This window comes from Nelusetta ayraudi, unplaced genomic scaffold (genome assembly GCF_046127955.1).
Source record: "Nelusetta ayraudi isolate G7.1 ecotype Tasmania unplaced genomic scaffold, CSIRO-AGI_Nayr_v1 ptg000034l, whole genome shotgun sequence".
In the NCBI taxonomy this organism is placed as follows: Eukaryota; Metazoa; Chordata; class Actinopteri; order Tetraodontiformes; family Monacanthidae; genus Nelusetta; species Nelusetta ayraudi.
In genome coordinates, this window is record NW_027466084.1 from 666,446 (window position 1) to 683,960 (window position 17,515).

General features: G+C 44.2%; 2 protein-coding genes across 5 annotated transcripts; one reads left to right on the forward strand and one right to left on the reverse strand.

The window, feature by feature from the left end:
* Positions 1-148: 148 nt before the first annotated feature.
* Positions 149-6,436, reverse strand: st13 (ST13 Hsp70 interacting protein). Of its 3 annotated transcripts, none has more exons than XM_076032263.1 (13): positions 6,298-6,436; positions 5,735-5,873; positions 5,047-5,095; positions 4,818-4,908; positions 4,215-4,288; positions 4,022-4,088; positions 3,830-3,914; positions 3,625-3,735; positions 2,435-2,537; positions 2,171-2,287; positions 1,766-1,808; positions 1,466-1,554; positions 149-731 (listed from the first exon to the last, which is right to left on the reverse strand). In XM_076032263.1, exons 2-13 carry the CDS (start codon positions 5,842-5,844, stop codon positions 597-599), a joined length of 1,074 nt encoding a protein of 357 aa, XP_075888378.1. In that variant the 5' UTR covers positions 5,845-5,873; positions 6,298-6,436; the 3' UTR covers positions 149-596. The 3 variants fall into 3 exon arrangements, with proteins under 3 accessions (XP_075888378.1, XP_075888379.1, XP_075888377.1); XM_076032264.1 differs by having other exon boundaries at positions 6,344-6,422; XM_076032262.1 differs by lacking the exon at positions 6,298-6,436 and having other exon boundaries at positions 5,735-6,267.
* Positions 6,437-6,767: 331 nt separating this feature from the next.
* Positions 6,768-16,970, forward strand: xpnpep3 (X-prolyl aminopeptidase 3, mitochondrial). 2 transcript variants are annotated; one of them, XM_076032260.1, is made up of 12 exons: positions 6,768-6,894; positions 7,007-7,125; positions 8,300-8,422; positions 8,547-8,734; positions 9,187-9,406; positions 10,721-10,905; positions 11,026-11,088; positions 12,284-12,397; positions 12,525-12,610; positions 12,722-12,905; positions 14,057-14,177; positions 15,749-16,970. In XM_076032260.1, exons 2-12 carry the CDS (start codon positions 7,062-7,064, stop codon positions 15,913-15,915), a joined length of 1,515 nt encoding a protein of 504 aa, XP_075888375.1. In that variant the 5' UTR covers positions 6,768-6,894; positions 7,007-7,061; the 3' UTR covers positions 15,916-16,970. The 2 variants fall into 2 exon arrangements, with proteins under 2 accessions (XP_075888375.1, XP_075888376.1); XM_076032261.1 differs by lacking the exon at positions 6,768-6,894 and having other exon boundaries at positions 6,909-7,125.
* The last annotated feature ends 545 nt before the right edge of the window (positions 16,971-17,515 follow it).

A 17,515-nucleotide genomic window follows, 5' to 3' on the forward strand; every position in this document is an offset into this window, starting at 1 on the left:
GAACGTTGGCTTAAAAAAAGAAGCAGAAGTTCCGAGACGCATTTTAATTCTGCTGACGGGTAACAGTGTGGCTGTGCAAGATGTCGCATCAACCATGACAAAGCAATGCAGTAACAGGCTTTATTCTTATGACAACTTTTCAAACAGATTGAGACACAGAACGCCTTTTAGTCTGAGATTGGTGAACAGAAACAGTCACAGCTTGATGTGAAAGTAGCGCTCTGCTCGGAAACAGAAAGGAAACAGTGGATAGACCATTTTCAACAATTTCAATGGCAGGAAACGTCTGGGTTAAAGTTTTAAGTGCAGCAGCTCTCCATTGAGCTTTTCCCAACAGGTAAAGAAACGTCAACCTGTACCGGTGTGACTCCTAATCAAGTTGCTAATTTGAGACTCCGCTAAATTAGGACACAAACATTAAAAAAAAAAGTTGCCATGCTTCTCCTACGTCAACCAGTTGCTCCCCGTTCAATCTGCACAGTGAAGTTAAGTGCTGGACACGGTATATAGTGTCTCCTCGGGCCCGCCCACCAAATATTCACAACTCCAGGCTTTGGTCCGTCTCACCACCACCGTCTGTCCGTCCGTCCGTCCGTCTACGGCTGTGGCGGAGCTCCGAATTTGGCGCTCAGCTTGGAGAGGAGGTTCATGACTTTGGGGTTGTCCTGGTACTTGGACATGTTGGCCGGGTTCTGTGCCACATCCTGGAAGGCGGCCCGAACCTCAGGATCCTGCAATGAAGAGACACTTTTACTCAATGACCTAAAGACTGATGGCTTTAAAATATAGGATGGGGGGGGGAAAAAACCCACGTAGTTATAGTGGTCGTTTTCAAAAAAGTTAGTTTCAAACATTCATCCTGCTAGTATTAAGTATTAAGTCGGTTAAAAGAGGAACAGCACGGTCTTTCCCAAAGTTTTACACACTAATTCCCGCAGCATCATTATTCAAGAGTTTATGAACACTAGAAGCAACAATAAGTAGAAAGTAGGGGATGCAAATTATCGATTAATTCATTAATCGCTAGCTGATTGACCTTATCGCTCGATTAACGATGAATTGAAAAGCGTGAATCTTTGCTGAGAGCTTAAATTTCATAATGAAACATGTGTAAGGAACACATTATTTAACGTTGAGGGTCCAATGTGACCCATTTTTAAATTAGAGAACAGCAAAAACACACTAAAAATGTAATCCTCTGACTTGAAGCTGACTTCTAATGGGTCACATTTCAACTTTTTTTTTTAAAGTTGTTGCTCTAGGTATATTATGACCATCACAGTATCTACAGGTGAAAAATGTTCAGTTGATTGTGACTAATTTAATTTAATTCAATCGATTAAATTCCTGATCAACAACCAATCGATAATCGATTAATTGTTAACATGCTCAGTAGAAATGCATTTACAATAATACAAGGGCAGAGGAAGTCTGCAAATGTGTCTAAGCTTTATGTTCTAATTACATTCATGGCGAGGATCAGTTCCGGATCCTTCAAGAATTCCCCGAGACCGGGCATCCCTCCTGGGACTCCACCCGGGAACCCAGCCGGTCCTGTGGTACAACGATGAGGGTCATTGCACAAAATACATGGAGTGTGTGTTTGTGTTTTTCTTTTAAGATAAATATATATATATATATATATATATATATATATATATATATATATATATATATATATATATATATATATATATATATATATATATATATATATATATATATTTATAACCACTTTGTCTCCATCGTGTGTGTGCTCTCCTACCTGGGAAGAATCCTCCTCCTGCAGACTGTCGCGCCTCCTCATCCTGTTAGGAAACACGACGTACATATATATATATATTTAGTTATTGGGGGTCTGATGAACTGGAGGCACTGCAGATGGTCTCTCCTTCTGTGTGATACACATATATTACTGCGTTGGAACTTATATCTGGATAGTACCGTTTTCAAAACTAGAGGTTTTATTCCAGGGTGTAAAAATGAAGTGCTTACGGCAGTGAGAAAACATCTGAGAATGAGGAGAGAGGAAGGAAGGGATTGATGGATGGATGGATGTATGGTTGGATGGTTGGATAAGTCACCATATCAGATATTGTGGAAAGAGGTCCTGGGTGACGAGGCTGAAGATCATACTGGTCATTTGTGTCTTTGAAATAAAAACTCTCACCCTCTGAGCCTTTGCGTGCTCCTCTCTGGCTTTCTTTATCCGCTCTTGTTTGTCCCTGATCTCCTTCTCCTCTCTTTTGCGCTCGTATTTGCGTCGATGCTCGATGATTCTCTTGGCCTGCGAACAGAGAGCGGGAGGATGTGTGTCGGGATGAGGGCACTTCACGCAAAGGAAACCTGACCACACACACAATGTGTTAGCAAACAATGAGCGACGCGTGAATCGAGGAGCGCTTTCTGTCCCGTCTCCGCGTCGGCATCGTACCTTAGGTTGGACCTCCTTCTGCATGGCGCTGGCAGTTTCGTCGTAGTCTAGTCTGCAGGACGTCGCCAAGTCCTTGGCTGCGTCCTCCCAGTGGCCCAGCAGCCTGCAACGCACATTAACTGCAGGTGACTTGGTGCCTTTAAATGGCTCCATAATTGAAAAAAAAACCTTTGTGGATACGACACAAAGATGGCGAAGACGGTAAGTAACTTCCAAGCAGGAGGTTCAACTTTGTCGTCTATCGACGACGTCCTTTTGCGTGCGTTCTTTGCCGTCTTGCACCGCGGTCCCGCCGGCTACTACGCTTCGGAAAGGCTCGGTCGCGCTATCTACACTTTAAGATTGATTGACACTTTAAGATTGATTGAAAAATCATAGGAGGGTTCATCTCTGATTAAAAAACAATCATAAACATGCTCAGAAAGTGTATTGATTAAAACTCTAGTTGAATTTGTTAACTGTGGCTGTGAAAAGTCAATAAAAGCGCCTCAGTTTTCACTGACTGTATTTTATTGTTACTTTCAATTTGCCCATGAAAACAGGTTTTGTACTGTATGCAGTGTGTAACGTCAGCCACAGATTACTCCAAAATGCTACAGTGAAACAAGTTGAAAATCACCTCAGAGGTAGTTGAGGACATGTAGAACAGGAATCTAGTGGAATTTGTAGAAAACAATCTGATTTGGTCTTCTAATTCATATTTGAATTTGCCCATGAAGCATGTTTTGAAAAGCAGATAATGAGCCCGGCCACCACATCCTTACACCTACTAATGCACTCCCCTCCAAAAGAATACAAGCGTTTGGCGAGGTCAGTGGGTCACGGGCTCGATGCATTTATTGCATGCAAAGGATATGGAACGACCTACTGAAACTACTTGGGTCTTATTCACCTTAATTGTATCTGTTCCGATACGTTCACTCGCCTAAAAACGCACTGTGCCGTTCCAAATAAGCTCATCTCCGAAATTGTGTACAAGATCCAGATGTGAATACCTGGAAATAAAATCTGAAATGTGGAATCTGTTGTCTCACATTCCAACTGTCTTCAGCATGCAGCAAAAGTGACAAAATTTGGCCTCACAGTTCCAATGGCTTTGGGATTTGGGAGTGTATGCGGTGTACGGCCCCTGAAAAATTCCTTCTGTGTGTCCGGCTTTGAAAGTGCTTTCGTCTTGAAAGGAGAGCTACCTGTGGGCCATCCCCCTCCACTTGTAAGGCTGTGCAGAGTCCGGGTTGATGCTGATTGCTCTGTCGCAGTCTCGGATGGCCGCGTTGGGCTTCTGCATCTTGATGTAGACGCTGCGCCAAAGAACGGAAACGATTAAAAACCTGACTTTTTTTTTTTCCCTTGCTTTTAGTGGCTGATAATACAGTGCACGTAAATGAGCCTCACCTCGCCCTCTTGGCGTACAGGACGGCCATACGGGGGTTCATCTTGATGGCTTCAGTGAAAAGATCCAAAGCTTTCTGGAGGTTTCCTAAAAGTGGACAACAAAATATGGATAAAATATGTTTTCTTGAAATTTAAACCACACAATTACCAAATCAAAATAAAAACACATGCGTGGACACAAAGTGGACACACCTTCCCCAAGCGCATTAATTGCATCCATCTTTTTCTCATTGGCCTGGTCCATCATCTCCTCTGTGACCTGGGGAACAACAACAAAAAAAGTTTACAAAGCCTCACAATCAGGCCAGTGTTTTTTCTCAGCTTCAGATTCCTGCTCGTCATCTCTTTCACGCAGCTCCAGGCAGAAAGCTCAGAAGAAGCTGACCTCCACAATTTCAAAGTCTCCCATCTCCTGCGGCTCATCGGTGTCGGGCTCGATCACCCCGTCGTCGTCAATTTCTGGGCGGAAAAGAAAAAAAAAACCAAGCGGGACGTGAAATCAGTTCATTTTCATTTTAAAAATGCCGTCCCACATTCGGAACAGAAAGGTTAAGTTGAGGCAACTGGAGGCTTCTTCGAGTCCTGCCGCTCTTCACCAAGACGACCCGGATGGCTGAGAACCTTCACTGATACATTTGGCATAGATACACGATAAGACACCTGACATGTAAAGAGGAAACTGTGCCGCATGATGTTGCTGGCCAGAGATGGGAGACTCGAGTCGCGTGACTTTTGACTCGAGTCGCAAATTTGAGGACAGATAAAAGACAAAAGACTCGACTTGACTTGACTTCGTCTTCATGACTTGAGACCTGACTTAGACTTGAGACAGATGACTCTAAAGGACTTCACTTCTTAAAATTAAATATTTTCATTTTTTTCGCAACCTTTTTTTTCATCGGGTGATAAAATTATGCATGTGGATTTTTTTTTATTTTTTTTTATTTTTAGAGTAAGACACAACTTATTTTACATAGAGCAAAAGTACCTAGTTCACTTTCCTCGCTCTCGGACGACGCGGGAGGCTCAGGAGCTGAGGCTGAAGCTTTTGATGGTGGAGGACCACAGGGACAGCCACCCTACATGTCAGAGTTGAAAAAAAAAAAGAAAAAAAAAGCTCATTGATTTTTTTTTTGGGGGGGGGGGGTTAAAAACAATATAAAAAGCATGACATAGTTAAAACAGCAATGCAATAATTGTTGGTGCGCTGTCCTCACATGGCAAGACTCCTTTTGCTCTGGCTGGGGAGGCAATGTTGCGTCCATGCTGCAAATAAAAACACGTCATCATTTTTTTTTTTTCCTCGCAATGATAATGAATATATATTGCAGCAACCAGCAAATGCAAGTATATCTCCATCTCCCCGCCCCCTCGAGTCTGACAGTTGCCTTATTTGGTTCTGTTTAGGATCCAAGTTCAATTCCAATGAGAGCTGCTCAAAACGCACAGCTCTAAATATTTGCGTCACCGTAGAATACATTGGGAATTTATCGTCCAGGCTTGCGACCAGCTTACATGGTGACCTCTGCTTGCGCGATGCAACGCTAGCTGTGAAACATCGCCCTCTTGTGGCCGCCCAGAATAAATAGCTCATAGGTTGCAGTTTTAATGTTGGGTTTGTTAAGATTTAAGAGCAAATTAAGAAAAAACAGTGGACGCAGAATTGAGACCTACGAGGCGAAAAGTTCAAGCAGATTGATTTTCAACGACTTAATAATATTAATAAAAAAATTGTTATATAAACAGTGTTAGCATGTGGATGATGGACAAAGCGACTATGTTCTCTGGATAATATTTGTATTTATTTATACTTTTTTTTTTTGTATTCTGGTTTATTGATAAGTTACTGTGATCTTTTGCATTACAATCCGGACAGAGTTCGTTTGCAGCAGACTTGGCTCTTACCTCTCCAGCCATTGCCGGAAGAAGCCCAACTCTGGGATATGCAGAAGAGAGGGATTAGCCTTGCAGGCGGTCACGAACTTTTTCAACTCTACCACCTTTTGGGGGTCCATTCTGCTACGCTACTTCCACTTCCGTCGCTCTGGAGTAGGTGGGGGAGCACAAAGCACACAAAACAATGACCACTTCGATTCAACGTCGCTGCCAGCATTCGCAATCCTGCAAACGTCAGTGCGTGCTCCGCTCCTACGCCTGATATGCTAACGTGCGATGACTGGATCAGAATGCGCCACAGCGAGCGTCTCACTTTATTCGCTTCGCATACGTTCGTCAGCACGTTTAGATCGAGGAATGCCTTTCAACCACAGTGCAACATAGTGTTTATATAGTAAGCTCCACGACTAAGAACTTCCTAGAAACGCGCATCTGTCAGTAAAGTGATAGCGCTAACTGCCTGACGCATGATAGCCCAGTTAGCTAACTTCATATTTACGTGAATTAAGCTTAGCGGTTAACCCTAAGCACACACGCGGCTATTATTCGAGACAATACTTAGGTAAACGCACGTGTTTGAAGATGCACAATGAACAACACCCAAAAAGGAAATCAGACCAGTGTTGCCGTAGTGTTTCTTCGCCTCAAAACACCTTCACTAGAGCGTCACCCGTCTTTTCATTCAGGCAAAAGGCAGGGCAGTCCCACAGCTATAGCATAAAATTATGCCCTCAGTAAATTCTGTAAGGTAAGGTATATTCCACCCCATTCGTTTTCAATTTTAAGGCAACGTGTATCGCACATCGAATGATTCATTTAAAACGCACGACAATTAAAATAATAAAATATTTGATGCAATTGCAAGACTTTGGAGTTTCATTATTTTATTCTTTTAAAAAAATATATATATTAATATTAACAAGATATTATTGACATACGACTGGTCAGTCAGCGGCTCCCATAGTGATTAATTTATTTTTGGCATATCACTTCAAATCTTTTGCCAATCGCACCAACTCAGGTGGGACGATGACGTTGAGCCTCCGAGTCAAAATCCAGGGTTATTTTTCCCCAGTGGAGCTCACTGTGCGGCGCTAGCAAACATGGTGGGAACAAGCTAAAGGCTTGACTTACAAACTAGTCGCACGCACTAGCAGCTGTCTGTATGGGTAAGTCCTAAATTCAGGCAAGACAAATGGTCTGTCTTTATGGAGTCAGTTGACATGACTTTGTAAAGTGAGGGCGCGAGTTATCGTTTCTCCTTTCTGGCTGCCGTTGCAGTAGGACGACATGATGTAAGTGGTGCGTGTCCTCCAGAAGCAGCAGCAGCAACAGTATGTTGCCATCAACCGGCACAGTGTTCCGGGCTGCTGTCACGCTCCTGACACGGCCAAGTCCAGGTGAGGCTTTCTATTACTTGTATATTTCATTGTTTTTGTGTCACAGAGCAGCGTAAAGGATTAATGGTTGCCCTCCGAAATGTGTGCCACATGTTAATTAGTTTTCGCTCGCATCAAATGGCATTTAAATCGTGTACACATTTCGTAAATAAGACTTAGGTGCACTGTAACAATTATGATGTGCGTGAATGGGGTTTTCTGAACAATGTGATTTAGTTTTTGTTTTGTTGACGGTACTGTTGAATTCAGAGCAGCCTTGTTGAGTTTAAAGTGTTTGCATCAGAATGTTCATTATGCTCAGTATGTTTGACTGCACACAAATAATTTCAAACTGAATTTATTGAGACGAAACAAAACTCGTTGCCTTTAAAAGTGCATTGTGTCCTATATGAACTTGCAATTCTCGTTGTGCTCGAGCACTCATGGGAACCTTTTACAGTCGCTTTAAGACACACATGCTATGCATTCCAGCCTGCGACAGTGAGCAATGCAAAATGATCATGCCTAAGCTTCTTTCTTGCACTGAGGAAGATTCGCTTCTTCACAACTGGCAGGCTTTGATTTAAATTAAAGATACTCAAGTAGGAAAATCACTGAGGACTGGAAGCTGTAAAGGGATTCCTTACTGTTTTTTTTAAAATATCTAAATTAGGGATGTTAACAATTAATCAATTATCGATTAATTGTCGATTAAGAATGTAATTGATTAAATTAAATTCGTTTTTTTTCACTCATTATAACAGTGTAGTGGCAGGGAAGAACAACTTTTAAACAACTTAAAAAAAAAAAAAAAAAGTTGAAATGTGACCCATTACAAGTCAACTTAAAGTCAGAGGATAAATGTTTAGGGTGTTTTTACTGGTCTCTAATGTCTAAATGGGTCACATTGGACCCTCAATATTATTTAATGATTAAATAATGTGTTCCTGGCACATTTTTCATTGTGAAATTCAGGTTCTTAGGAAAAATTGCCGCTTATCAAATAATCGTCTATCGATCGATAAGGTCAATAAGCTAACGATTAATGAATTAATCGATAATTTGCATCCCTTATCTAAACTTGTGAGAACTGACGTTCGACACAACACGGCGAAACCGGTACACGATATATAAGCAGCCTCCTCCTGTTTGCATGGGCAAAAGCCTTGACTCATGTGTCACGGCGCACCTGCAGGATGTGTGCGGTGCCCGTGCAGAAACATCTCTGTGAAACCAGGCGGTTTGAAGCCGAAGACGGTCCCGCCTCGCTACCTCGGCCAGCCAAGCCCTTACACTCATCCACATCTTCTCAAACACGGTGAGTGTTAAGCTATGACGGAGCGCCTGGACGGAACTCTCAGGGACTGTATTGGGCAGAATCGAACCGACCTGCGTCCACGTGAACCGAAACCAACGCCGCATTTGTGACCTCTGTCCCTCAGGTGAGGTGACCCCGGGCTTGACCCAGACCGAGTATGAGCTCCGCAGACACAAGCTGGCCTCGCTGATCGAGGCCCAAGCTGACAGGCTGGGTCCCTCGGCCTCCTCCGGCAAGCACGTGGTGGTCGTTCTGTCCCACCCAACGCGCTACATGACCAATGACATCCCGTACCCCTTTCATCAGAACCAGGTGTGTCTCTGACGGTGGACTTAGCTATGCGACAACGACAATATTTTGATCACGTCGCACTGTGGGAACCAGTGGAGTTTCCGCAACTGTTAAATAAGTGATTCTGCGACACTCGGCTCTCTCTGGTTTTGTCACTGCGGCACGACTGTGTGTGAATGCAGATGCGCCTCTCTTAACCTTCTACTTCTTTTCCCTCCAATTTATGTTTATACACTCCAGGGATTTTGCAGTCCTAAAGTTTGATTTCTTGACGTTGATTGATTGATTCTAATTTTAGCAAGAAATGCTATATAATGATATATAATGTGATGTGATGTCCGTTATTCAGTGTTGTTATTTAATATTGCATTTTCCAAAGTCTGTATTAGAAACAAATTCTGCCAGGCTGCCTGTGTGGCCATCAAACTAGAAAGAAAGACATTTACAATTGAACTGCTGTTCTTGTGTTGCAGGACTTCCTTTACCTCAGTGGCGTCCTGGAGCCCGACAGTGCCTTGGTTCTTCATGGGAAGGGACGGCCTGACCAGACCATCTTGTTTGTGCCCCGCAGAGACCCGGGCCGGGAGCTGTGGGACGGGCCCCGCTCGGGCAGAGACGGAGCAGCTGCCCTTACCGGCATAGAGAGAGTTCATAGCACAGAGGAGCTGGGGCTCGTGCTGAAAAGCCTCAATGGTGAGAAAACAACGTTTCCACCTGTGCGTGTTTGGCCACGTTCACACTGCCAGCCAAAATCCATTTTTTTTTTTTTTTTATTATTATTTTTTAGTCCATCCAGATTGAAACCGGATGTCTCTTTTGTAGTCTGAACAGTCACAAATCACGTGAAATCCGATTTTTGCAAAACGGATTGAAACCACCTTCGGATGCGTGCGTCTCAGTCTGAACGGCTCCAAACACAGCAATGGGTTTTGACCTTCCGTGACGTCACTGTACGCGACACAAGACCCAATGTGCTAGACCAGAGGGCGCCATTCCGGTTGCGGAGCTGTAACATAATGGAGCAGACAGAAGAAGTAAAAAACAGCAGTGCCTGGACAGAGGAGGAAACTCATTGCCTCATCAGTCTGTGGGGAGATACAGAAGCTCCATTCAAGCCAAGCTCCTTGGCATGTATCGCAACAAGTGCCGCTGTCGCAATGATATGGCGTCATGTGGCCCAGTCTGAACAGAGCCAGATCCCATTTGGACACTTGCTAGAAACAGTGTAAACAGTCAGCCCTAAAAATTGAGATTTAAGAGAGAAACTGATTTGAATCCGATTCACCTGCAGTCTGAACGCAGCTGGTTCGCAGATCTGGTTTGAAAATACCTTGAAATGTTCTTGCCCACAAGTCACGGCGCACCTGCATTATGTGGCCTGCAAAAGCAGTGTCATAGCAAACCAAGGAATGGCAATGTCTCCTCTAAGTGTAAGGACATGTTGGCCTGTCAGAAAAACTGATGAGAAGCCTCAACAATGGCACAGTGCAAGGGGGAGTCAAGCCAAAGCCAAGAAATGTTGTCTTCTGGCTCTCGTTCTCACAGCTATGGAGTAGCAGTGAGTAGATGTACATTTACCATCTGGTGCCGTGGTAAATGCAGCCACCTCACAGAGCAAATGTCAAGTCTGACCCGGAGCATTTCTTTGTGGAATTCTCAGCAAGTGGTTCCCCTCCAAGTACTCGAGCGTCCCTAAAAATGCAATACAATGTGATGCAAGGGTGGTTTAATTTCTAACAGTATTCTATCAGCGCACACATCTACATCACCGTTATTATGTATTTGCCTCAGGTGGATTGTTTTTAGCTTGGCTGGCTACCAGAAATTGTTGACCACGGTCTCCACTGATCTGATGAATAGCAAACTGGCTAACTTTGGAAAATTAGGTCCTACATCCGAAACTCTGAACCGCTATTTTGGTCATACCTGCATTTTGAACTGCGTCAGAAAAGGGATCATTTCAAGTGCGTTCTCCAGTCTGACTGCCGCTCGCTGACCCTCCACCAGGCTCTCTGCTCTGGTACGACGGCTCCCCGCCGGCTCACCCCCGGCTGCACCAGGCACACCTGACTCCCCTGCTGGAGAGCGGGCCCACGCCTCGCGCCCTCAGGCCCCTCATCCACTCCCTCAGGGCCGTCAAGAGCTCAGCGGAGGTGGCGCTCATGCAGGCGGCAGGACACATCAGCTCGCAGGTTGGTCGTTTGAATGAACGTTGCTTCTCATACCAGGCGTCCTGCTTTTCTCACCTCTCTGAGAAAACCTTGAAACATCCAGCCGTTAAAAGGCATATTGCGTCCTTGTGTGTCTTCCAGGCCTTCAGGAGGACAATGGCTCTGTCCCGCGGAGACGTGGACGAAGCTGTGCTCTTTGCCAAGGTAGCGGAAACAAACGTTTCTTTGACGTTTGAAGTTGAACCCGAACCTCTCCGCCTGTACTTCAATCACCTTTTTGTCCCGCCTCCAACTCCTAATTGTGATGCAAACCGTCAGCTAATAACAAATCACTATCGTCTATTGTCCAGATTCATGTAGTCAAATTCAATGTAGCGCTCGGGGGCTAGTTGGCCAAGTGGTGTAAACAAGGCCGCCGTAGCTAGGGTTGCCAACCGTCCCGTATTGGCCGGGACGCCCCGTATTTGAGCCAAAAGAGGCGCATCCTGTACGGGACGTTGTTTGTCCCGGGTAAAGGGAACATGCATATATTTTTTCGTTTGGTTCGCCATGCAGTGTGTGTCTGTCTGCTTGCCTTGGTGTTTGTGTGCTGTATGCGAAGGACATTAGGACCGCGCAGTTGACAGGGAAGGCACAACAGTACTAGCGTATGCTGTGTGTGTTGCAAGGCTGTGGGCGGCGGCACGCATGTCAGTCTGTTTACTTTGTTTCCTCGTGTGGAAAAATGAGGAAAGTCATGAAAATGAAGAAAAAGAGAAGATGATGAGGATGTGGTCCTGGGCCCCGGCCCTTCTAAAAGGAAAAGAGTTGTGTCTTACAACAAAAGGTGGGAAGAAAAACGCAGTTGGGTTAAGCCTGCGAGTGGCGGTCTTCAACAATTAAATAGGTATAACTGTGCCAAAATGCAGTTTTCCATGTGGTTTTGACCGCCCAAAAACCCGATTTTTGAGGTGAGAGTTGGCAACCCTAGCTGTGGCTGAAAATAGAAAAATAATAGTTTTGCAAATTGTCTTTGGCAGCGAGTATGAACACTTGTTTCATACTTTGTTTTCATACATGACTAATAAATTAGTGAATTTAGATTCTGTTAGGAATTTTGTTTTGTGGTTTTCACTGACATGGTTTCGTGCCAACTCATCTAGCTGCGCCTTTGCAGGGCAGTGCACACACACGGCAGGCATGTGGGAGAAAATAAAGGCAGCTATTATAAATGAAAGCACTATTAAAAAAAAAAACAATACGTATGTATATATGTATATATATGTGTGTGTGTGTGTGTGTGTGTGTGTATGTGTGTATATGTACATATATATGTAAATATACACGTGTGTGTGTGTGGAGAGATAGATGTAAAAATATAGTTTTATTTATTTATTTTTTAACAAAACCATTTTTCCAGTTTGACTTTGAGAACCGGATCCATGGTGCCAACTTCCTGGCCTACCCCCCTGTCGTTGCTGGAGGGAATCGAGCCAACACGCTGCACTACATCAACAACAACCAGATTATCAAGGTGACTGTGCCGTCACACACAATGAACTGTATCAGCCCTTCTGCCGAGGATGCGCTACAGTTCAGAGTTTCCCCCCGACTTGTTAGAGTTGTGATCACACGCTTTGCCTTTTCCTCTCCTCCACCAGGACGGTGAAATGGTTTTGCTCGACGGTGGCTGTGAATACTTTGGCTACGTCAGCGATATCACCCGCACGTGGCCGGTGAACGGAAAGTAAGTTTGACCAAGCCGACCTCGACGTGGTAACATCCTTTCACCTGCTGTTCGCTGTCATTTTCTTACATCTGACTGGCCGCCTGTTGCCCCCGCTTCCTCCCTGGGCAGATTCAGCCCAGCGCAAGCCGAGCTGTACGAGGCCGTTCTGGAGGTGCAGCGCTCCTGCTTGTCCCTGTGTTCTCCCGGCGTCAGCCTGGATCACATCTACAGCAGCATGCTGGCGCTGGTGGGACGGCAGCTCAGGCGACTGGGCGTCGTCAAGGCCGCGACCAGCGACGCTGATGTTCTCAAGGTAAACACTGAAAAAGAAGAAATAATTGTGGCCGGTTAATCATATTGTTATTGTTCTTCACAGGATTATTAAGAAAAACAAATCGACAAACGATAAAGCAACTACCTGACTTAATTAGTTACTTTGAAAGTAACAATAAAATACAGTCAGTGAAAACTGAGGCGCTTTTATTGACTTTTCACAGCCACAGTTAACAAATTCAACTAGAGTTTTAATCAATACACTTTCTGAGCATGTTTATGATTGTTTTTTAATCAGAGATGAACCCTCCTATGATTTTACCAGAAGTAACAACACGATTTATTGAGTTACTTGATAAAAGAGGCTGATAGTGTCCTGTGACCTCACTTCTTAAGGAAACCAACCCAACCAAAACCCAGTTTTAGAAATTAGAAATTACTACTAAGAATAATCGTGTGTGTGTGTGTGTGTGTGTGTGTGTGTGTGTGTGTGTGTGTGTGTGTGTGTGTGTGTGTGTGTGTGTGTGTGTGTGTGTGTGTGTGTGTGCGCGCGCACATATATTGAAATGTAGCCTTTACATCTGTTTCTGTCAAAGTACATGTCAAACGAATTGAACTCTGTCTGTCTGTCTGGCTGCTTTGGCTTAAGTGCCATTTAGCCAATGCATTCAGCATAGAGCAGCAGTGTGCTGAGGCACTGTCTCACAGAGCCATTACCGCGTCTGCAGACTCTCAGCCGTCGATGGGAGCCACTCACTTGATCCTCTTGGCCCTCTCTGTCATAACAATTTATACCGGCTGGATGGATGGGGGCCCGAGCGCGGGAAGTCTGATCAATATTTAATTCTAAAGAAACCGAACGGAAGGTTTAGGTATATCGCCCGCAGTCGCACCTCCGCAGTCAATTCATTTTACTCCCATCAAGTTTTGTCAGACAGCAGCAGAAGCGGCAGTTCTGGGTTGCCAGTTGTGTTAACATTTCTATGTTGATAAGTGTGGTACTGAAATCTCATAAAGGTTTCTTCCGCTCTACAACTTAAGACTTTTTCAGTTGATTTCGTGGATTTCACTACCACTTTTGTCCACACAGGGATGTTGGAATCAGCAAAAAACTGAAAATTCCTCACAGCAATTTGTCGTGATTCATCTCTCCAAGTGTTCACGTTTGTTTGTTTGTTTGGTTCACGGTAGGCTGCGCGGCGGTTCTGCCCCCACCACGTTGGCCACTACCTGGGCATGGACGTCCACGACACCCCGGAGCTGTCCCGCTCGCAGCCTCTTCAGCCTGGGATGGCCATCACGATAGAGCCAGGTAGATGCTCTCTAGAGGTCACTGGGGGGATGGTTTGGAAAGATCTCTGATTGGTCAGGGGAACATTTCTTTTTTTTTTTTATTATTATTTTGAAGTTTATTTTAGATTCACAAAATGACTGTGAATAATGAATTCATTCGTTTCAAATGTTTTTATTGAGTCAAAGGATCTTACATACAGCATCTCATTGTAACACTATTCATTTTCTATTAGGCAAAAGTGTTGCAAGATTGAATGAACATATTCATCAAATACAAACCAAATTTGATTACAAAAAAAATCTGAGCTTGTGTCTGGGTGATAATAATAATTTTATTAGAAATAAACATGTCAAAAGGGGGAAACAATATATAATAAATAATAATAGAATTTAAAAAGAAATAAAGGGAAACAATAAATAAATAAAGAGTGGAAAAGTTAGAAATAAGATTGCATAGAAGTTTAGCAGTATTAGTTTCTTACCCCTCCTTACTCCCTCTGATTCCCTTAAACTCTTACCTGTTACTCACTCACTCAGTGCCGAGGGTACCGTGTGTAAGTGTATAGCTACAATTATAATTATTACAGGCTCAATTTATTTTCTAGGGGTTCCTACCTGCAAGATGAGTCTCAAATGGGCGAATAATTAATTCATTGTTTGGGCTAAATTCTGTGAGTCAGATGGGAGTTTGTACTAATTGGTGTTTGTTTAGTAGCTTGCGACGCCTCTTGAATCAACTGCCAAAATGTACAAATCGTTTAATGTTCAGCCTCATTTTTGTTGAAAACCAAGGCAGGAAGAGACTACAGCCAGCTGCCCCCCCTCGCAAAAAAGTGGGGAAAAGAAAGAGAAAGAAACTGTTAGCTTAGCCACTGCTGAAGAGATGAGTGTGGGTGCTGCAGCTTCAGCTGCAGCAGTGTAATAACTACTGGATGCCATTGACATACTTAAACAAAGAACCAGCGGCAAACGTGCATCTTTGCCACGTGCGGTGTGACATAATCGGAGACCAACGGTCAGCCTTCTCACTGCCACTGCAGCTGAAATTCTGGCAGGTACAAGTGTACATGTTGGCGTGTAAAAATCCTGCGACGCCTGTCTTGACGTCAGCGAGTCGTGATGACAGGACGAGATGACCGATCGGGGTTTTACCCGGGTTGAGACGTGTGGTTTGGTCCATCTCCAGACTAATGGCGTCCAATCTGACGCGTGACTAACGACAAAGAACGGTTGTGTCGTGTGACCCTGGCGTCACAACGTGTCCTAGCTTACCTTGGCCCAACGATGGATGTCTACCAACGTGTCTGTGAAGGTTCTCCATCATCCAGGTCATCTTAAAGTAGAAGGGTTGAGTTAGGGCAACTGGACTCGAAGATGTTTTGCCTCTCATCCAAAAGGCTTCTTCAGTTCTGAAAGGTTCTGAAAGGTGTTGGAGAGTAACCGGTGCCTGGGACTCTCCCAACATGGAATTACAATCGTGGAAATTTGATTGTCTTTAATTTACACCTATTCTCTATTTACTCTTCTGTCCCAGCGCCAGCTTCCGTTTGATTGGTCACCGCCTTCTTATTTTTCTCTGTTCTATCCCAGGCTTGTACATCAGCGAGGACAACGACCTGGCGCCAAAGCGTTTTCGCGGCCTGGGCGTCAGGATCGAGGACGACGTGGTGATCCAGCAGCCCGGCGCTCCTCTGGTCCTCTCCCGCGATGCACCGAAGACCATTGCCGAGGTGGAGCAGGCCTGCGCCCAGAGATAGAGGCGGCACGGGGAGGGCAAGCGTGGCGGCGGCGTCCAAAGAAGGCCGCGTACGTTTGTTTTCATATTCTCCTTCCAGCCGCCAGATCGATCGGGTTCCAGCCCCCCCCGCGGGGGAGTTAAATCCGGGGCGTCTGCAGAAGCGTAGATGTCTGGTTTTGGAAGATTATAGATCACACGTACGGGTGGGTTTGTTGTTTGTTCGGAGGAAACGAGTGGATCGAGTTGCAGTCGGTCACAGGTTCGAGCCTGCTGACGCGTCCCCCTTGAAAACTGCAATCTGGACTGTAGTGCAGTAACACCATGTGAAGATCACTCATGATTTTCTATTATAAGTGTATGTCAAGATGTGATGGTGCTAGAAGTGACTGAGGTCTGACACTGAGCTCTGAGTTTACCTCCTGTATCAAAAACACACACAGCTTTAAGCACTGCGTCATTTAACTTATTTTATTCTACAATTTTTGTTTTTCAGGCCACGTTTTTTCTGATTTTCTCCCATCATTACATTTTTTTTTTTTTTCTCCTGGTGGTGCGAAGGGGGGGGCTTTCACCACTGACACCTGGTTTTCACACTTGGTGTCTGTACTAGAAGAAAAGAGAGGCCACAAATGTATTGTGTGAGCGCTAATTTCTTGTGTGCTACAAGATATTAGTGTTTCTCCCCTCGCACACAGGAAATGTGTAACTGTCACCAGATCCAAAAGACCACGACAACCAAATATTTGTGCACATCAGCGTAACTGTCATTTTTTTTTCTTGGCTGTGATGAATAAAGAAGATTTTATAACTGCTGCGTGAAGTACATGTAGAATTATGGCACTGCGCTGACATTGAAAAGTACGTTTCTGACATTCATACTGAAACCTCTTGTGTAGTTTGGTGTGTATGACGGCGTTGTCTTCTATGCAAAAAAAAAAAAAAAAGTTATTTTGATTTCAGTTGAGATATTTGAGTGTGTAACCAGGAACCTCTCAATGCAAAAATGCAAGACTGACGTGTGTTTCAAAAGAAACCATGTGTCAACAATAAATTCTGTTGCAAAAATGAAAATAATTCACATGTTCAGTTTTGGAGTGTTTCCTTTTCAAATTCAATCAAGAATTTGTGTACAACTGCTTGGTGATTACTAGTGTTCAGACATTTTGTTCCTACCTTAATGGCAAATACCAACATTCACGTTGCAAAAACATCGTGAATGCACTCTGCACCTTGTGGTGATCTCTGTGTCCCGAAATCTGCCACGATGCCAAGTTGAATGTATTCCATGTCTTACCTGCGGTTTAATGAGACTGTTGTCTGGATGCAGAGTTGCTGGTAACCCAAGGGAAATAAAATGAGGATTTCCAAATTCTTTGTTGAATTGCTTTCTCCTGACAGAATTACATTCGGTGAAATATGCTTTATGCAAGACATACGAGCACCTTTACAAATACAAGTCGAGTAAAACATAAACATGCGTGTAAGGAATCATTTTTGGAGTCATTAGTGCAGAAGGCCCAATATGAATGAGGGACATGCGGCACAGTTTGGATTAACTCATCCAGTATATCGACTGTATTTCTATTGCCATTGAAGGGCTGTTATCATACCATCAAAAA